At 37.3% G+C, this 18,999-nt stretch overlaps 1 protein-coding gene across 14 annotated transcripts in view; it reads right to left on the reverse strand.

Moving 5' to 3' along the window:
• Window positions 1–18,999, reverse strand: part of ADCYAP1R1 (ADCYAP receptor type I) — a 143,147-nt gene that overhangs the window by 92,959 nt on the left and 31,189 nt on the right. For all 14 annotated transcript variants that reach the window (XM_035317121.1, XM_035317134.1, XM_035317132.1 and 11 more), the window contains one exon: window positions 10,920–11,088. In XM_035317121.1, the coding sequence (XP_035173012.1) occupies window positions 10,920–10,970 (51 nt within the window). In that variant the 5' untranslated portion in view covers window positions 10,971–11,088. The remainder of the gene's footprint in view (window positions 1–10,919; window positions 11,089–18,999) is intronic.

Genomic DNA, 18,999 nt, shown 5'->3' on the forward strand with positions numbered 1-18,999 from the left:
GTTAGAAATAGGGGGAAGCTATTTCAGACTGCTTTGGTTTTTGTGATATCAGAAGAAAGCATTAATACATATAAATACTCAATACCTAACACATACTGAACAGAGAAAGTGAGAGAAGAAATTCCCCTCCCATGAGAGCAAATTGTGTTTACACTTAAGGTAAAGAAAGACTTCAAAGCGAAGCTGGTGGAGCCTATTTTGTGTTGTCCCTCATGGGTTATTCTGGGTGACTCCAATACATGTTAACTTCCATTTATTTGACCCTCAAGATTACCATGTTCAGAATTTCTGCATTAATTCTTTGACAGCAGATACATAAATTTCACATTTTCACATATGAAGAAATAAAAGGAAAAAAAAAACACTGCCCCCAAATGCAAGCCATTAAAACAAACAAACAAACAAACAAACAAACAAACTTTCTCTAGACTAATGTTTCCCTTCATTTATGTTACATTATTTAAAACTCAGTATTTAATTCTTTTTCCTTCTCCTTTTGCTTTTCCTTTTCTTCTCCTTCTTCTTTCTCCTTTTCTTTTACCTTTTGCCTTTTTCTTTTTCTATTTTTCTATTTTTCTTTTCTTTCCCAAAGCTGTGAACACAATTGGAAATTTGCCACTTAACATTGCTCAACATCCAAAGGCCTCCAGTTGCAAGCAGTACCATGTAATGGGAGCTGACCTCAGAACAAGATGACCTGCCCCTCTAATACTAATTCTCATCCACAAGGTGTTATTCTGGATTTGATTAACAGAGATACAGAATAAAAAAAAAAAAAAAAAAAAAAAAAAAAAAAAGGACTCGAGAGAAAAGAGGCTAAATTTTCATCTTTGTGTCCTGTAATTAAATATCTGCAGAATTAATGATTTAACCAATAGGTAACAGTGAGAAAACCAAAGAAAGATCAACCTTATCTTTTCTGGTCTCTATCTATTCCTCTAACCCACAGGGAAAAAAAAATCTCTAAAAGGAAAAAATACAGCTGGTATACCCAATTGAAAAAATAGAACAAATAAACTTTCATGAAGTGCAAAAGGAATAAGTATGTCAATATGAAGATGAAAGCGTGCAACAGATGAAGATTTACGTGGGACTTCATATCAGCATTGGAAAACTCAGGAGGCACTGTTTTCTTCACAGTTCCCTGTCCAGCTCCATCTATGGTTTTCCAGGTTTTCCAGAGCACCCAGGGGTGCCCTCCACTTCTATGTTATGTACTATTAACACACATCCATGGATTTTATGGGTACAAATATGTTAAGTACGTATTACGTACTTACGTGTTAAGAAGTACAAAAGGCAGAAAAAGAACGATTCTGGATCATCAGTTCTTTACAACAAACTGATGTATTTTTTTTTTTATTTTTTTTTTTCTTTTCTTCATACTGTAGCACTAAGATTAACAAAACCTCTTGTATTTCCTACATCTGTCTTTGGCACCATTGTTCTAATACTTGAGCACACGTTAGCCTTCCATGGATTTGTCTTTCCCACACCTTGTAGAGGCAGCAGAGCAGTGCACCTGGTCTTATTTGGCAAAGAAAGAACTGAGGAAAAAGAAGCTGCAGTATTGCTCAAATTAAACACTAATCTGGGGCATGATGAACATTTGATCTTCCAGCTCTTATGTCTTATGTTACTGATCTAATATCAGGGATCAAATGAAACCTGAATTAGCTTTAAGATTTTATTTGATAACAAAGCTGATGAGTTTTGTGAGCAACGTTTTAGTCATTGATCATGTGGATTAGCATCTCCCAGATGAGGTCCAGATTGGATACTCTACTATCTAATGAGGTTTGAGCTTTTGCTGAAGTTCATTTTTCTGTAGGGAATTAACAAAATCTCTGTCTTTATTCAAGCATTCCCATGAATATTTTAGAAAATTAATTAATCTGAGAATGCAGCATTTCTGTAAAAGTTAGTTGAAATCACCCAGAGTATTCAGAATTTGGAGATAGATAGATGACCTGGAGGAATGGAAAATTAAATACATATGCATGGAGGGATCACATAAGTCTTTCTTCCTTGGGATATCAAAGGCCCATCACAGTCTTACAGCCCATTCCCACTTCTGTTGCCTGCCTTGCAGTGGTATACAAGGGAGTGTCTACAGACACTGGATGCCCCATCCCCAGAGGTGTTCAAGGCCAGGCTGGATGGGGCTTTGAGCAACTTGCTCTGATGGGAGGTGTCCCTACCCATGGGCTGGAATTAGATGGTCCTTAAGGTCCCTTCCAAAACAAACCATTATTTGATTCTATGATTCTATGATTCTATGACATGTCTAGTTACAGGGTGAATGATGACTTGACTACTTTCAATACCAAAATTACTAGACTGCAGACATGCAGAAAATGTGTGTCTTTAAATGAGCTTAGGGTTTATTTAGTGTGTATGCCTGCCATTAGTTCAGGCATAATAGATAACACATGATGGGTGAAAAGGTTTTGATTTTACAGACATATATAGCTGGAAGAGATATTAAATGGACTAGTTTAATTTGTAATTGTATGGGAATTTAACTTGTACTGCAGTGCAAAAATGCCATGTGTTTTGTTACACTTTTAAGTAATGGAATAAATTATCATAAACCTGGCTATCAGAAATAATATAACTAAAAACAGCCCAGCCAGAGGTTGGAAAGAAAAAAAGAAAAAAAAAAAAAAGACATTTAAATATTTATGAGGAAGTAAACACAAACTTATAACTTTGAGTTTTGGTATATTTCTAATCTTACCTAATAATGCATTTTACATTATCATTTATCTGCCAAGCATTTCACAAACAGTAAAACCAAACTAAAGATATGAATAGTGTTAAGCCCAAATACGCAACATGCTTAGATGTTAAATAAACAAATAAATAAATAAACAAATCTATATTTCCCCTTCCCAAATCTTCAGATACAAGTAGTTCACATTATAAATATTTTTTTCAGGAGGCTTCAAACATCAAATCACCAGCCTGCATTTAGCCTAAATAATTTCAAAATAACATATTTTGGCCACAGATGCTGAGTCAGACAGAAACTGTAGGACCAAAAGCATTTTAAAACAGCACACAGAAGCAAAACTGTTTTCTTTTTCTGTGTAAAGCTCTAGAGAATTAATAAGAATTTTGCACTCCTAAGACAGCATACAGAGCAATGTTTGACATAAGAGGACATTGCACAAATATGTTATCAGGAAGGCCAGAAGCAGTAAAAAAACCTACCACTTTGCATCCTCAACAGAACTTTTCACCACTCCAGGATAAATGTACATCTATAAAGTATACTGGTGCAGGGAGTGTACTGACTGCATAGAAAGGCTGACAAACCATTACTCTCACCAACAGACACAAGTGAGATCTGGCTGAAAGACATTTATTGAGAGTATTTTCCCTCAGGAAATATGTTGATGAAGTCTACATACAGTCTAAACTGTATCAATAGCAAAAGAGTTGTTATTTGTTCATTTTTAAAAAGCAGGAGGACATTATAAAGTGCTCCCTTGCCATGTTTTATGTATCTTGTTTGAATAGGATATTTATTGAGAAATTTTATTTTATTCAAAAAAAAGGGGGGGTGAGGGGGAGAAAAAGTGGTTGAAATTGTGAAGAAATGCTGTAAATTTTACTGGAAAGAAAAATATCCAAGTGCTGCAAAATAATTGTAAATTGCATTATGTAGGGAAAATATCTTTCCTGTTCTCTTAAAAATTGATTTCCTTTCATTTTTTTAAAGATCATGAAGTATTTAATGGTATGGATCATTTGCTTGTATATATATATATATATATTTACTAGAGACACCATGATTCTTTGGCATCTGTCCTCATCCATACAAGAAAACCCATTCAATAGTTGATTTTAAAAATGTATTCCAGGAAGTGTAATAAACAGCATTTGTGATAACCTGACAAACCATTTTATGAAAATGAGTCCCAAGATATTGATAATGCAAGACAATCAATTGCACAAGAGTGACTTAGTCATTCATTCAGCATCCACATGATATCCATAAAAGGTAACATACGACTCAATAAAGATGAGTTTTCTAAGAGCTAAAGAATCCGAAGTCTAGTCTAAGCTAATTTTTAATTACCCTGCAGAAAGAGAGCACTAGGAAGGTTTATGGTCATGCCAATGTCTGGAGGTTCCCATCTCTTGCTATTAACTACAGAAGAATTGTTAGTAGATACTAATATAGATAAATATCTTAAAGTAGACATCCAGGTTTTAGATGGCTAAATATTGTCCTAAGTACACTTGATGACATCAGCTAGGTACAAAGCTCAGCTCTAACAGGAACAAAAAATGTACATAGATGATTCCCATTCATTAGGATGCAGATATTCTCTGTTTTGGACACAACTATTATATGGCATGTAATAAATATATCACTGAGATCTCCACGTTTTAGTGCAGAAGGGGACCCATACCTCACCAATCCTCTCTTCCAAGTGATTTCCACATGGGAAAAAAGCAAATCTGACTGAAACACTGTTTTCTTTTCAGGAACATGAACACAAGGAAGCCTGGAGTGAGCTATTCACCCCCTGCCCAGAAATACAAAGAGGGTTTTGTTGAGTTGGATTCTGTGCCCTTGGGGACTACAATGACAGCAACACTTGGGCTTTATGGTTGGCAGTGTTTTTTAATAGGCCTCATAGACTTTGATTAAATAGCTGTGTCTCTGTTGGCTTGAAAAAGAAGCTCTGGAAGCAGCCTAAAGCACAGTACTCTCTGACTCGGATCTCCTTCCTGTCCCTGTGGCTATTGCAGAAGCAACCAGTGATCTGGAGGGTCTTGTGATGTGTAACCCTGGGGCAAGCACTGCTTCCGTATACTCCCCCAGGCAGGCTTAAGGCATAACTACTTGATCCTTAGGAAGGCCCGGATTCTTGCTGTAGGAGGTGAATTCACTTTGAGAAGCAGTGGAGTGTTTACTTTGCAGATTGGGAAGCAAAAGTAAAGAATAGCTATTTATTACAAACCACAGTGAGAGGGGCCGGGGGACATATAGAAGACCAGATCTCTAACATTTTTTTAATTATTATTACTTTTTATTCATTTCCTCTCATCCTGCTCTTTTGCTTCCATTTCCCCCTTCTCTTTAATGCAGCTTTGGTTCTGCATCACAGCTATCTGTTCAAGCTGCCTCTAAGGTAGATCTTAGGCTGCTGACTCAGCAAACTTTAGGAAGAGGTGGTGAGCAGCTCACTTGCTAGAGACTTGAATAATATACCTCCAGGTGCTGGACATTAATAGCTAAGAAACATGAAAAAATCACTTTTTTTTTTTTTCTTAACAGGCTCCTTTTCCAAAATATCTTTTTTATTTCCTAATTTGGTATTTGACTGCTCATCCAATACTCCTCCAAGCTCATGAATACAAAACCAGCAGGCAAAAGAATCATATTAATGTCCTTAAATCAGTGTTGTCATCATATTATTTGCCTGTCACAAAAATTATTACTACTACCAGAGGGCAAAAAAGTGAAGGCATTAATGTAGAACAACCATTTTCTGCTTCATAATCTGCTGTCTTGCATTTCTAAGACCTAGATATCTTGCGTACCTAAATTAGGAAAATTACACATATATGCCTGTGTTTGTATGTAGTGTTATGAACCAGAGGATGGTGGAATAAGCATTTTTCTATAATTCCTTTTTTTGTTTGACTTTCCTGTTTTGTGCAAATAAGTTTAATAAGCTTTAAAACATTTTAATCAAGTGTGTCTTTCTTCCACAATTAACAGCTGGATTCACCGGGGTGCGATGGCAAGTCATGGTGTACTAATCAGAGCACCAACACAACATGAAGGCCTCGCATGAGCCTCCAGTGTCCTAGGAGTGTCAACACACTAGGCTTTCTCAGAGAAACAAAGAGATTTACAGAGTTCTCAGAAGGAATCAGTCACTCTTTAGAAGTACTCATCTGCCCTTGCTGACAAGGTAAGGAACATCTGGGACCTGGGGTACAATTTTTTGTTCCCTAACAAGGTTCTTTAAGTTGGGTAGTATCAAAGGCATTGCCATTTTGCAACACAGAATCCTTCAGATGCTCTTCATGAGAGATTTTACCAGAAATTCTGAAAGCTTGTTTTGAAACAACCCTACCCAATATTACAAATCCCGACTTTTATTTTTATTTTATTTTATTTTTTCCCAAATTTTATATATTTTTTTAAATAAATCACAGGATTTTAAGAGGTCTTTATATTTGGCTGATTCCCCCCAGCACCATCTTCTTGTGATGAGAAGAAAAATCATAACTTTAGTAATACCTTGGCTGGCTGAGGTATTTCTCCTCTGGAGGACATTCCCAGCAGGTCCATTGTTGTACAGGAGCTGCTATGGTATTGCATAAGCAACAGACAAGTCCCGTGCAACTGTGCATTGTGTTAGAGACTTGTAATCCTACAGAAAGCTTGACTTTTCATGATCTGTAAGATCATGAGAACTTACAAATCATAAGGCCAATAAACTGATCAAAAGCTGCCTCATGAAATTCTACATGGAAAAACAGGTTCCTTAAAGAGCAGACACCAACACAGGCATACATGTTTCTGTTCCCAGTGAGAGGGGATCCTCTCATTTCAGCTATGGATGCTCAAGCAAACTTAGCAGGGACAAAGAGAAAGTAGTGGAATGGTGTATCTGAATAAACTGCTTCCCATATTAAAAAAAAAAAAAAAAAAAAAAAAAAATACAGAGACTGAAATGTAGATGATTCTGTTTGAATGCAGCTAGCTGGTGGAAATGACAGCTACAGATTAATGATGTTAGTTCTCTTCTCTGTGGACTATAAGCCCTTAGAAGATGTTAACCTTCCAGTAAACAGGATCTGAGAAAAAGACCTAGTTTCTCTCATCCTCTCTTAATGAATGGAGACTTGAAAACAATCACTTTGAGGTCTGGTTCTCTGATCTGTGAGATGCTGCCTACACATCTGTATTTATACATCTGACCCTCATACTGAGATTGCACTTCAGTGTTGGTATACAAGAGATATCACTTAACACCTTTCTTTTTCATCTCTGCCTTTATTATTATTATTTTTAAAGGAAGTCTGTGAACATATGTTTGCCAACTAATGAAACAGTACAAGAAATATCTTTTCATTTCAAATATTTAAGCTTAGCAATATTAAAAACGCATCCACAAGAATTTCCAAGTATTAGTTGAAGAATGATAGAATTATTACAGGCAGTTAGAACACCTGCATTGCAGTTACATTTAAAATTCAGTTCATATACTAAGCCAACATTGTGAGTCATGAATTTCATTGTTTCTCAAGTACATTTGGAGCCAGACAAAGAAACCACGGTTTAGGATCCTATCTTTTCACTAATTTTATGATGACTTTTGTTAACATTTCCAATTAAAAATTAAAACCCAAAAAGCAAAAGCCTAGTGCTGTCACAAATGAATGGAAAAAAAAAAAAAATAGGTGGGATTAATAAAATTGATGTATAAATGAAAAGATAAGATGCTTCGACTGACAGAAAATTATGAGAGTGACTGAAAATAAGCAGTCCAGCTAACAACAACAACAACAGCAACAAGTGGTTAAAATATCAATATAGACATTAAGTTTAAAAAACTTTTCAAATAGAAAAAAAAATAATAATCAAGAATTGTTCTCAAAGATTTTGCTTTACAGGTCTAACAGTTATCTTTCTTCTAGATCCTGTCTGAAGTACCAGATATTTAATAGGAATATGGAATACCTTTGAGATAGACAAATACAAAATAACTTGTTAAACACATGAAAAATTTAATCAGTCTAGTCTCTGACAATTAGAATTGGCTTAACATGCCCACATCTAAATTTTAAGTAGCATATTATTTTCTTGTTTTCTAGTCTGAGCCTATAATTGAAGGCACCTATAACTTTCCATTAATTAAAAGAGGACATTCTGTCCTCTTTTTGCCTTTTTTTTTTTTTTTTTTTTTTTGACCTGTTTGTGATTGTAGACCATAGTCGTCTGTGTGGTTTGGTTTCCTGTGAATAAAACAGGACTATCTGTTGATAAAACGAAAACACGCACATCCAAGCAGGTGTGCAGATTCAAGATTCAGGAGCTAAAGCTAATGAGGAATGGAGATGTGCCTTGAAATTGGGAACTATACCACTGCTGAAAACAATAGCTCTCCTTCAAGGTAAACAGAGATTTCTTGAACAGTACCAGATGTGTTTAGAGAAAAGCAAGGTAAAATAAGACTTTTTAAGGAACCTTTTGGAGGACAGGATAACATTCAAATTTACTCTAAGTTTTTAAAATGTCACATCCACTCAATCGGTAACAAATCTGGAAATCTGTATGACAGAATAGTATCAAGTTGAGGACATCAGCACAGCATATAAGGGATGATTCAAAGAGAAAGTGAGTCCTAACAGAGGGAAGATATGTTACCACAAGCATTATAAAAATTTTCAGCAAGGGAATAACCATAAATAATATTATGCATTCCTGAATTCTATTCTGTGAAAATGAATGTTATGAAGTAATAAAGAATTAATAGTATACACAAATTATGGTATAATCTCTGTCATGGGCATAAGTCTCTTCACTGACCAAAGAAGTGTGTGTGCATATTCACAGGTTCATACATGTAAAATCACTAATTTTACTACCTGGATTCCTGCAGAAGACTATGATTAAAACTTGCACTCATAAACAAGCTCATAAACATTGCAGAAACCACACAGACAAAAGCATATTTGTTCTTATTAACTCTGGTTTGCTTCATAGTATTTCATTAGAGACCTGTTCGTTCCAAAATAGGGAGCAGATCACTGATTATCCAGCTCAGTGATCACAGTTATGTCCTGAAATGCTAAGAACTGGAAACTTTCTGTCCTCTTACACTTGCCAGGAAGGTCATCCATCTAAAAGCTCAAGAGATATATTCAGTCACAGTTATTTTCCTTAATTAAAAATGGTTCACTTCTAAATAAGGAAATACCTTTTGGCTGCCTCAAGCTGAACACCAAAAATCTTGAAATGTGGAAGATTTCCACACTGGTCATTAAAAAAAATTCCTTTTGATTTTCAGTTTACATGATTACATAACTAATTTTCTAACAGTTTGAAAAATATGCTTTCTTACCCAGGAATTCAGCAGCTCTACAAATTTGCCTTCCAGTTTCACATGATGTAGGAGACAACTCACTATCTCTTAAGATGAGGAAACATTGAGGTTGACCTAGGCTTAACTGTAAGATGGGAGCTCCTAAGAGACTGAGACATGTCAGTTGTCATTTCTGGGTCTCAAACTAGAAACAGCAAGGTGAGGTTATGTAATCTAATCTATGCACAAAACCACAGCATCTGAATTTGAGCTAACCTCTATTTATAATGGAGAGATGCATGCACCTCTGGAAGACAGGAATGTAATGCTAAATAATCGTTTGAAATAGGTTAACTGATGGGTTTTTCCCTCCCCATTACCTTAGAGGAAGTCTAGTGTAACTATTCAGAGATAAAGCATAAAAATTAAACATACCAACTTAGTAAGTAATACTTTCTACCTGAACAGGAATAGTCAGAAGCATCATGCACCAGAAAAACAATATCAAAAATCAGATATTTGTATGGTGAGGGGCTAAATTATTTGGATGAACGTTGCCATTGTAAAGAATTTAGTTGAATAATGCTACATTTCAGATATACATTTAATTACAGTAGTTTCTAAATAAGGCCTAAGAGGAAAGAATGATATTTATGTGTGCCAAAAAAAGGTGAGTACTGTATGCTGACCATTATGCATTGAAAAAGACAAGTTACACAATCAGTATAAATAAACAAGAAACTGTAAAAACTGTTAAAAAATATAATTTACAGTGACAGTTCTAGTCAATTCAAAACCACATTAACTATTTCTTCCTTAAAAATAAAACCAAACTACATTTCAGGAATTGTTTAAAATGTCTGTCTATTAGAGAATATTAAGCAATTGTAAAGTACTTCTATGGAAGTTATAGAAAACTATTCATATGAAAGACACAGAATTTAAATACCAGTGCTATTTCTCTGGTATCCCTTTGTGCAATGCTTCCTGCGACATGATGAAAGGCACAGTTATGATCAACGATCTAGCTAAGAGCTGAGCTGAAATGCAAGATGAATTTGTTATAGAGATTGTATAGTGTTGCTTACAGTTTCAAAGTGAAAAAAAAACAACAACAACAACAACAACAACAACAAAAAAAACGCTTTATTCAATGTTCTTACAGCTTTTATGTGAGACTAGATAGAGCCACAATGCAAACAGGGACAACAAGCAAGAATAGGCTTACATGACAAATCCCCAAAAATTTGTTAAGACTGAGTGATTCAAGGGATAGTATATTATTTGCTAAGTGAAGGATTGTGATGCAAATAAATCCAGGTACTATTCTTAAAAACCCAAGTTCTTCATAAAAGTGATTAAAGAGTTTGAATGCCTATATCTTTAATGGCCTTCCTGTATGGTTTCTGAAAAAATGACCCTATGAAAATGGAGGCAACCAACAGCACTGGCTGAAATATCTTGAGGCTTAGGCTTCATAGGACTGATGGAAACCTCTAATTTTATCACTTTTACCTGGAAAAAAATAATCTTAAGTGACTGGAAATAGGTGTCCCACTATTTATTTATGTTGTTTTATTGTTACTTTAATTTTATTGTTATTTTTAATCTCAGACACTAACAGTGAACAAATCCCTTCAAAGAATTGACTTGCCCTTGTGCAGGATGAGCAGTGGTCACAGTTCTATTACAACTACAGAGGAAGTTGGAAAAAGCTTAACATAACATAACTTACGGGTCCACACAGAAAAAGACAGAATGAATATTAACAGTAGAGCCTTGATGCTTATCAAGTGCTAGACTTGGGAACATGTATTTAAATAATGACATTGTATTTACAAGGACATTTATCCTTACCATGGGAAGCAATATGAGAGTGAAGAAGCAGGTCTTCCAGTTGATGGCCATTTTGTCTCTTGATTTTGATCTTTAGTCGAGATTTGCTTTTTTAACACGGCTACTGGGGCTGAAGCACACACTCTCTGCAGATGTTATTGTCAATGTCTTCACGTCAAGGCTCAAATTTCTGTAATGAAAGAAGAAAATGATTATAAATATGTAAAACATGGTGGAGAATGAGAAAGAAATGGACAGAAAACACAACAATTGAACTGTGAGTTGCATATATTAGAGGTCAATCATACTTATGGATTGCAGCTATTATAGACCTTCTTGGACAATAAATATAAGGCCAAAGGACATGGCTGTAAGATCAGTCACTTGCATCATAAAAAGTACTGAAACAGACTCTGTAACAACAAAGGCCTCAATTGGAGCATTTTGAACCAGCCAAAGGGCCTGTCTGCCTCATTTCTGAAGCAAGTATTTGATCTTCCTGATTTCAGTAATGGCTCAAAATCATGACTGTGTGAGGATTTTTTAAGAGACTTTATGACTTGAAGATTTATACCTAGAGATTGCTTGTCCATACAACAAAATCCATGACCAGATTTGTTAATAAACTGATAGCTTTTCAAGCACACACCAATGGAGATGGAAATAAATTAATTGTACTCTCAGACAGGCTAAAGTTTTATCCATGGCAGGATTGATTTACACGGGTGACAGTGCTATACATATCTGTGACTTCCACTACTTTGTCTGTGCCAAGGAGCTAACCATGTGGTCAGGACACCATCAGAATTGTATCCATTGCATTAAATACATCCGAGTACCTTAGGTCATAACCTGTTGTTTAAAAATTCACATACAGTCCAATTCATTATGATTCTCAAAATAGTTACATAATATTGACAAGAACCTCTCTGTTAGAATATCTGGCTGGATCCATATCATTACCTTTTAAAACACTGTCCTGTCTCAGATATTCATGTCTTGGTGATAGAGCTCTGAGCATGATGTCCTGCCTACAGGCAGGTTTTTAGCACTGAGATATTCATTAAAATTTATTTGTCCATCACCTGAGATGAATCCCCTTCCATATATCTCTACACTCTAGACCAAATTCCTACAAGATGAACTCAGCTAGTGGTCTTTGGCTATGTCTGTAGTAGTTTATACATAATCTTTTTGCTTAGGAAGGTATGAGAGTTTAGCCCTCTCAAGACCAGAGAGATTTCTTTCATCTATTTGTTTACAGATTGTACCGGATCTGGCTGGGAGGGAGTTAACTTTCCCTGCAGCAGCAGTGCTGTGCTCTGTACTAGTAACTAGAACAGCCCTGGTATCGCACCAGTGTTGTGTCTACTGCTGAGCAATACTGGCACCTCATCAGGACTCCCTCTAACCACCCCAGAGCCAGCAGGCTGGGAGTGGGCAAGAGGTGGGAAGCACATCACCAGGACAGCTGGCTTAAACCAACCAAAGGGATATTCCAGCAATTAAAGGTGGAAAAAGGAAGAAGAGGGAAGGGTGGGCTCTTGTGAAAATGTCTGTCCTCCCAAACAATGGCTACATGCATTGAGACCCTGCTTCAAGGACGTGGTCAAGCCTCATTCATTGGTGGGAAGTAGAGAGTAATTTATTTCCTCTGCTCTTCCACATGGCCTTTAATCATTTTTCTTTTCCTTTTCCTTCTTTTCCTTTCCCTTTCCCTTTCTCTTCTTTTCCTTTCCCCCTTTTCCTTTTCCCTTTAGTTAAATTATTTAATTAATAATATTTTTTCCTTGATAATTATTTTTCCCTTTAATTAAATTATCCTTATCTCAACCTGTGAGTTGTTTTTTTTTCCTTTTCTTCTTCCCCTCCTCTTCTGAGGAAGGGAAGTGAGAGAACAGTTGTGATAGAGTTCAGCTGCCTAGCAAGGTAAAACCACCACACATATGTAAATGAAGGCTTTGAATGCAGAGGTGCATTTTAAAATCTTACTGTGTGATATGGGTTTTCTGTATGCCACCTGTTACTTATGTAGGCATAAACACGACTGACATACATCTCCCAAACTAGAGAAATGTTTACACAAGTAAATGAATTTTTGAGAAAAGGAGAAAAAAAGTTCAGAAATAATAAAAACGCAGGGATAGAAAGCATGAAAACAGTTATAGAAAGGATAAAACAAGGTCATATTGGAAAAAAAAAAAAGGGCAAAAAAAATAAAAATCAGAATGTGGCAAAGAAGAAAAGGCTGAAAAGAAATAATACAGAAGAAAAAAAGTAAATAAAGGAATGGTAAATGCAAATGTGAAAGAACCTTTACTATCACTGGACACTCAATTTTTATATTTACTGCCACGTACTGCAAAGACATCAGCAGTTACAAATTAGAGAGCCTTTCAATTAAAAAATAAAAAAATAATAAGAAAAAAGAAATAAGGAAAAGAAAAATAAAATTAAGCTCTCGATAGATTTTTGTCTTCTTTATCCAGACCCTGACTAAATGGGGAACAATGATTCATAAAATTCTCTGAACTGATCTGCCTTCTTCCAGCCCCACTCGATCAGTCATTCTTGCTCTGCTCTGGTCTGAATTTAATTACTTAACTGTATTTCTGATGGTTTATCAAATAATGAGGGACTGATAAGATCTCAACTGAGGAGGAGCAAAACCATCCATCGTGACATTCAGCAGCGAAAAGATGGAAAAAAAAAAAAAAAAATCACTCCATTAACAGAAAAAACAGACAACCATGCAGACGCATCAGCAGACATTGGATTGGAAATTATTCCTTGATAATTTGCACTCCTGTGTGCAGGCAGGCCTGGCCAGAAAGGCCAGAGAGTGGTATGGAGATCTAATTTTGTCTTTGGATTGTGCCACTGTAATGCATCAAAAACAAGATTTAAATACAAACGAAAGGGTGGGAGATGGCTGACTAAATATATGGACAGATAACCCGTGGTAAAGTGGTAACCTTCAGATCACACTCTTTCCAATATTTGAAGGTAGGGTTTTACTTTAATCTGGCATTCACTAGGCTTGAAGAGTGGACAGTGGAGGTTTTGTGTTTTATGCTAGTTTCAAAGAAACTTCTAAAGATATGAGAACATATGCTAACCATTTTACTACCTTTCTGTGACATTTTGCAGAGCAAGTAAAAGAATCAGCTTCATTTTTGCCTTCAAGGTAGTCATGGAAACCTGCATCAAAAAATGGACTGAGGTCTTCATATCATCCACAGAGGCCCAAGTGTTTTTTAGGTAATACTAGCTACCAGATGCATGAATCTGTGCCTTGGACCTGCAGAGAATTCTGTATAAATAGTTTAGCAGTTCCTAGAGTGTATGACACATATAGGTGCAGAGTCCACTTATTACCAATAAGTGGCTAATTATCCAATAATTAGGTACAATCAGCTATATTTTAAAAGAAAAACTTTTTAAAAGTAGAGACAATATCTATAAAACATTTCCAATTCTATTCAGTACTGGGAGAAGAAACAAAAATAATAATACAAGGCTTGGAAGGCAAGTTTGAATTATCATATAGATTTCTGATGTCATTTCTAGTCACATCCTGTAATTTTATTAGTAAATTGGAGGTGCTGGTGCTTCATGCAGTTGCTTTATCTGCACCTGCTACCATAATTAAAATCAGTGAAGCCAGAATAGCCAACAGCACAGAGGTTGTATTTTACCTCTCCAAGGGAAATGAATAAATAAATAAATAAATAAATAATCCTTGAAGGTCTTCAGGGAATAATTTCAAGCACAGCTGAAATAAGGGAAGAAAAATGACTTGTTTAGGTCAACTGATGACTTAAGAAAGTCACACATTATCTATAAAAGGAGATTCATCTGTCCAGTGCAGACATTTTCAGTGCCACAGAAGATTCTTTGTGTTACTTAGTGGAGAATCATAGGTCCTTCAAGGGCAGGTTAGAAGAGCTCTGGTAATAAGTTCTGCTGCAACTGCCCATTTCTTTCTCCTATCTAAAAAAGGACTCTGGTGCACCTAGGTCATATGTGAAATATATATTACACAAGTTTAAGACCTGCTGAAGAGGATCCCACTGTAAGAAGCCCATAAATGCAGAGTGTATAATATGACGTCAGTGACCAATAAAAATAGATAGTGAGATCCTTCCAAGCAGGACATGTCTGCTCCCCGGTAGGTATAAAAGAATTGATTCTTAAAACAAATCTCACCATATTGAATAATGGATGGAATTGTTATACAGTAACTCAGAGTTGCACCCATATAGGATGAAAAAAAAGAGGATTTTAGAGACTGCATAAAGCAGTTATGTGTTGTTACTGAGACCACACTCAAAAGAAAGGAAAACATGACGTGCTTGGTTGTGGCTCTTAGTTGTGGTCCTCTGAATGTGTGCCAGTGGTTTGAAAGAAAAGCAATAAATTTCAAAGCTGACCGACAAATGCTTAGACCAGAGGTGATCAATTGTGAGTTCATTACTTAATTAATCTTAATTCAGAGTCTGGTCAGGGCTGTTCACCACATCCTTCCCATGCAGCATATCAGTGGTACTGCACAGGTGAAGAAATCTGAAAGCTTCTGAAAATATGCAAGATCAATCACACTTCTGCAAAATGAAAACTATATGTTGCATCAAAACTACCCATTCCTTGCACAGTTACCTCAGTGCTTCTTGTTGGCATGAAGAGAATTCTCTTATGCAGAATACACAGGATGGAGAATGAAAGAGTGCAAAAGGAAGAAGCAGCCAAGGAGAATGCTCCAGCTGTTACCAGTCAGTTTGTCTCACAGAACACTCCCTCAGCATTTCCAAGTTCTCCTCAGGGAAGAGGGACTCCAAGGCTGTTTTTGGCACAAATTTTGCTAGATGGACATCTTTGGCTTAGAAATGAACAGGTAGATACGTAATTGATACTCTATTTATCTTTTTTTTAGGGTCTCAATGTAAGGTGTATGATTCAAAACATTTTATTATTTCCCCCCTAAAACATCCTGAATGTAGCATGCCAGTTTCATATTTTATATTAAAGGACATGGTGAACCTCTCTCATGTCAACTGAGACTCTTGCTAGCAAGAAATAAGCACAGTTGAGGAAGCAACCCTTTAGTGACCTAGGACTTGTCACCTAATTTTAGAAGCATAGAAGACACTTACTCATATATGAGCTCATTGTTAAGTCTCTTTTTATATAGTCAAGTATATAAAGAGAGAAGTAGACATAGGAAGAAGGCAATTTGTCTGATCTATTTTAGCTGTCTACTTTAAACATTCAACTTTTCTCCCTTGAGTGTAAAGGAATTTTTAACAGCTAACTCATATGTTGACATCTACATTGTGGATATGTAAATTTGGCCAGCCGTTTCCAGATATACAGGAATGTCTTGACAGAACTAGGCAGAAATGCTACACTTTTGTCTGAAAAATTTAGCAATTTTTTCCAGCAACTTGGTCCAGCAACCTGGACTTTGTAAAAGGATTGTCCACAAGAAAAGATCTAGCCAATGTTATAACACGTGGACTGATGTGGGTCATGTGCTGCAAAATGTACATTGGTTGTACAATCAGATAGTCTCTTTTAACATCCTTTGTTTTCAGTATTTAGAATTGTTTTTGACTTCAGAGAACAAAATTCAAACAAGCAGCTGATACAATGCTGACAGTAATTTTTCATGAAAATAGTTGTAATCATAGAATCACAGAATCATTAAGATTGGAAAAGACCTCCAAGATCATCTGGTCCAACCATCCCCCTACTACCAATGTCACACACTAAACCATGTCCCTAAGCAACACGTCCAACCTTTCCTTGAACACCCCCTGGGATGGTGAGGTCCCACCACCTCCGTGGACAACCTGACCCAATGTCTGGCTGCTCTTTCTGAGAAGAAATGTCTCCACATTTCCAACCTGAACCTCCCCTGGTACAACTTGAGGCCATTCCCTCTAGTCCTATCACTAGTTACCTGTGAGAAGAGGCTGATCCCCAGCTCCCCACAACTCCCTTTCAGATAGCTATAGAGAGCAATAACGTCTCCCCTGAGACGGTCTAAAGAAACCCAGTTCCCTCAGCCGCTCCTCACAGGACTTGTGTTCGAGGCCCTTCACCAGCTTTGTAGCCCTTCTCTGGACATGTTCCAGGGCCTTGATGTCCTTCTTGTAGTGGGGGGCCTAAAGCTGAACACAGTACTCAAGGTGTGGCCTCACCAGAGCAGAGTACAGGGGGACGATCACCTTCCTGGTCCTTCTGGCTACTCCATTCCTGAACCAAGCCAGGGTGCTATTCATCTTCTTGGCCACCTGGGCACACTGCCGGCTCATGTTCAGGCAAGCACCCCCAGATCATTTTCCTCTGCACAACTTTACAGCCACTCTCCCCCAGGCGTGTATTACAGCATGGGGTTGTTGTGGCCAAGGTGCAGGACCCAGCATGGAGCCATGTTGAACTTCATCCCATTGGCCTCTGCCCATCGACTCAACCTCTCCAGGTCCCTCTGTAGGGCCTTCCTACCCTCCAGCAGATCAACACTTCCCCCTAACTTAGTGTCATCTCCAAACGTGCTGAGGTTTTCCTCAGTTCCCTCATCCAAATCTGTTAGTAATACGCAGCAAAACTTCTCTCTGTACCTGGAGGAATACGTTCTTTGATTTTTTTTTTATTTTTTTTTTTCTCTGTTATTTGCTTATTTTATAACATGGAGGAAAAACCTATGAATTTTACTAGAACTCCATTTTTAAACTGAAGATAAAGGTGTTTGGTAAGATAAAGTTTGAAGATAAAGGAATTGGTAAGCATCTCTGGAGACTGCCTAGTCCAACCGCTCCTCTCAAAGCAGGGTCAGCTAGAGCAGGTAAAATAGGTTATTCAAAACCCATGTCCAAACAGGTTCTGAAAATCTCCAAGGACTGAGTCTTCACAACTTCTCTGGACAATCTGTTCCAGTATTTGACCACTGTAACTATAAAAAGAGTTTTCTTATGTTAAGTTGAATTTCTAGTATTTTGGTTTATGTTTGTTGCCTCTTGTTTTTTGATTGCTAGAAAGAGGAGTTTAGCTCCATCTTTTTTACATGCTGCTGTTAGATATTTCTACACACTTATAAGAGCCCCCTGAGCCATCTCTTCTCTGGGAAAAACAGCCCCAGCTCCCTGACTCCCCTTGATTCCTTAATAATCTTTGTGTCTCTTTGCTGGACTCACTCCATCGTGTTCGTGTCTGTCTCCTGCTGGGCAGGTGAACACTGGACACAGCACTCCAGCTATGTCTCACCAGGCTGAATACAGAGCATCACCTGCCTTGTAGTGTTCCAATATTTTTCCTCATACCCAAGATGCTGTTAGCCTTCTTAGCCACAAAGTTACATTGGTAGAACAGAATCAACTTGGTGTTTACCAAGAGTCCCAGGTCCTTTTCTGCAAGGTCCTTTTCTCCTGGAGAACAAGTCCTACGAGGAGTGGCTGAAGGAGCTGGGCTTATTCAGCCTGGAGAAGAGGAGGCTCAGGGGCGACCTTATCGCTCTCTACAGATACCTTAAAGGAGGCTGTAGAGAGGTGGGGGTTGGCCTGTTCTCCCACGTGCCTGGTGACAGGACGAGGGGGAATGAGCTAAAGTTGCGCCAGGGGAGTTTTAGGTTAGATGTTAGGAAGAGCTTCTTTACTGAAAGGGTTGTGAGGCATTGGAACAGGCTGCCCAGGGAGGTGGTGGAGTCACCATCCCTGGAAGTCTTCAAAAGACGTTTAGCTGTAGAGCTTAGGGATATGGTTTAGTGGGGACTGTTAGTGTTAGGTTAGAGGTTGGACTCGATGATCTTGAGGTCTCTTCCAACCTAGAAATTCTGTGATTCTGTGAAAACTGCTATCCAACCATCTGGTCCCCAGCCTATCCTGGTACACTGGGTTTTTCCTCCCCAGGTGCCAGACTTTGCATTTGTCTTTGTTGAGTTTGAAGTTCTTCTCTGCCTATTTCTTCAGCCTGTCTCCTTCCCTCTGAATGACAGCAGAACCAACCATTTGATATCACAATCATACCTTCCAAATTTGTACCATCTCCAGACTTGATAAGAGTGCACTGTGTCCAGGTCATTAATGAAAACTTTAAACAGCAT

This window comes from Oxyura jamaicensis, chromosome 2 (assembly GCF_011077185.1).
Source record: "Oxyura jamaicensis isolate SHBP4307 breed ruddy duck chromosome 2, BPBGC_Ojam_1.0, whole genome shotgun sequence".
Taxonomy (NCBI): Eukaryota; Metazoa; Chordata; class Aves; order Anseriformes; family Anatidae; genus Oxyura; species Oxyura jamaicensis.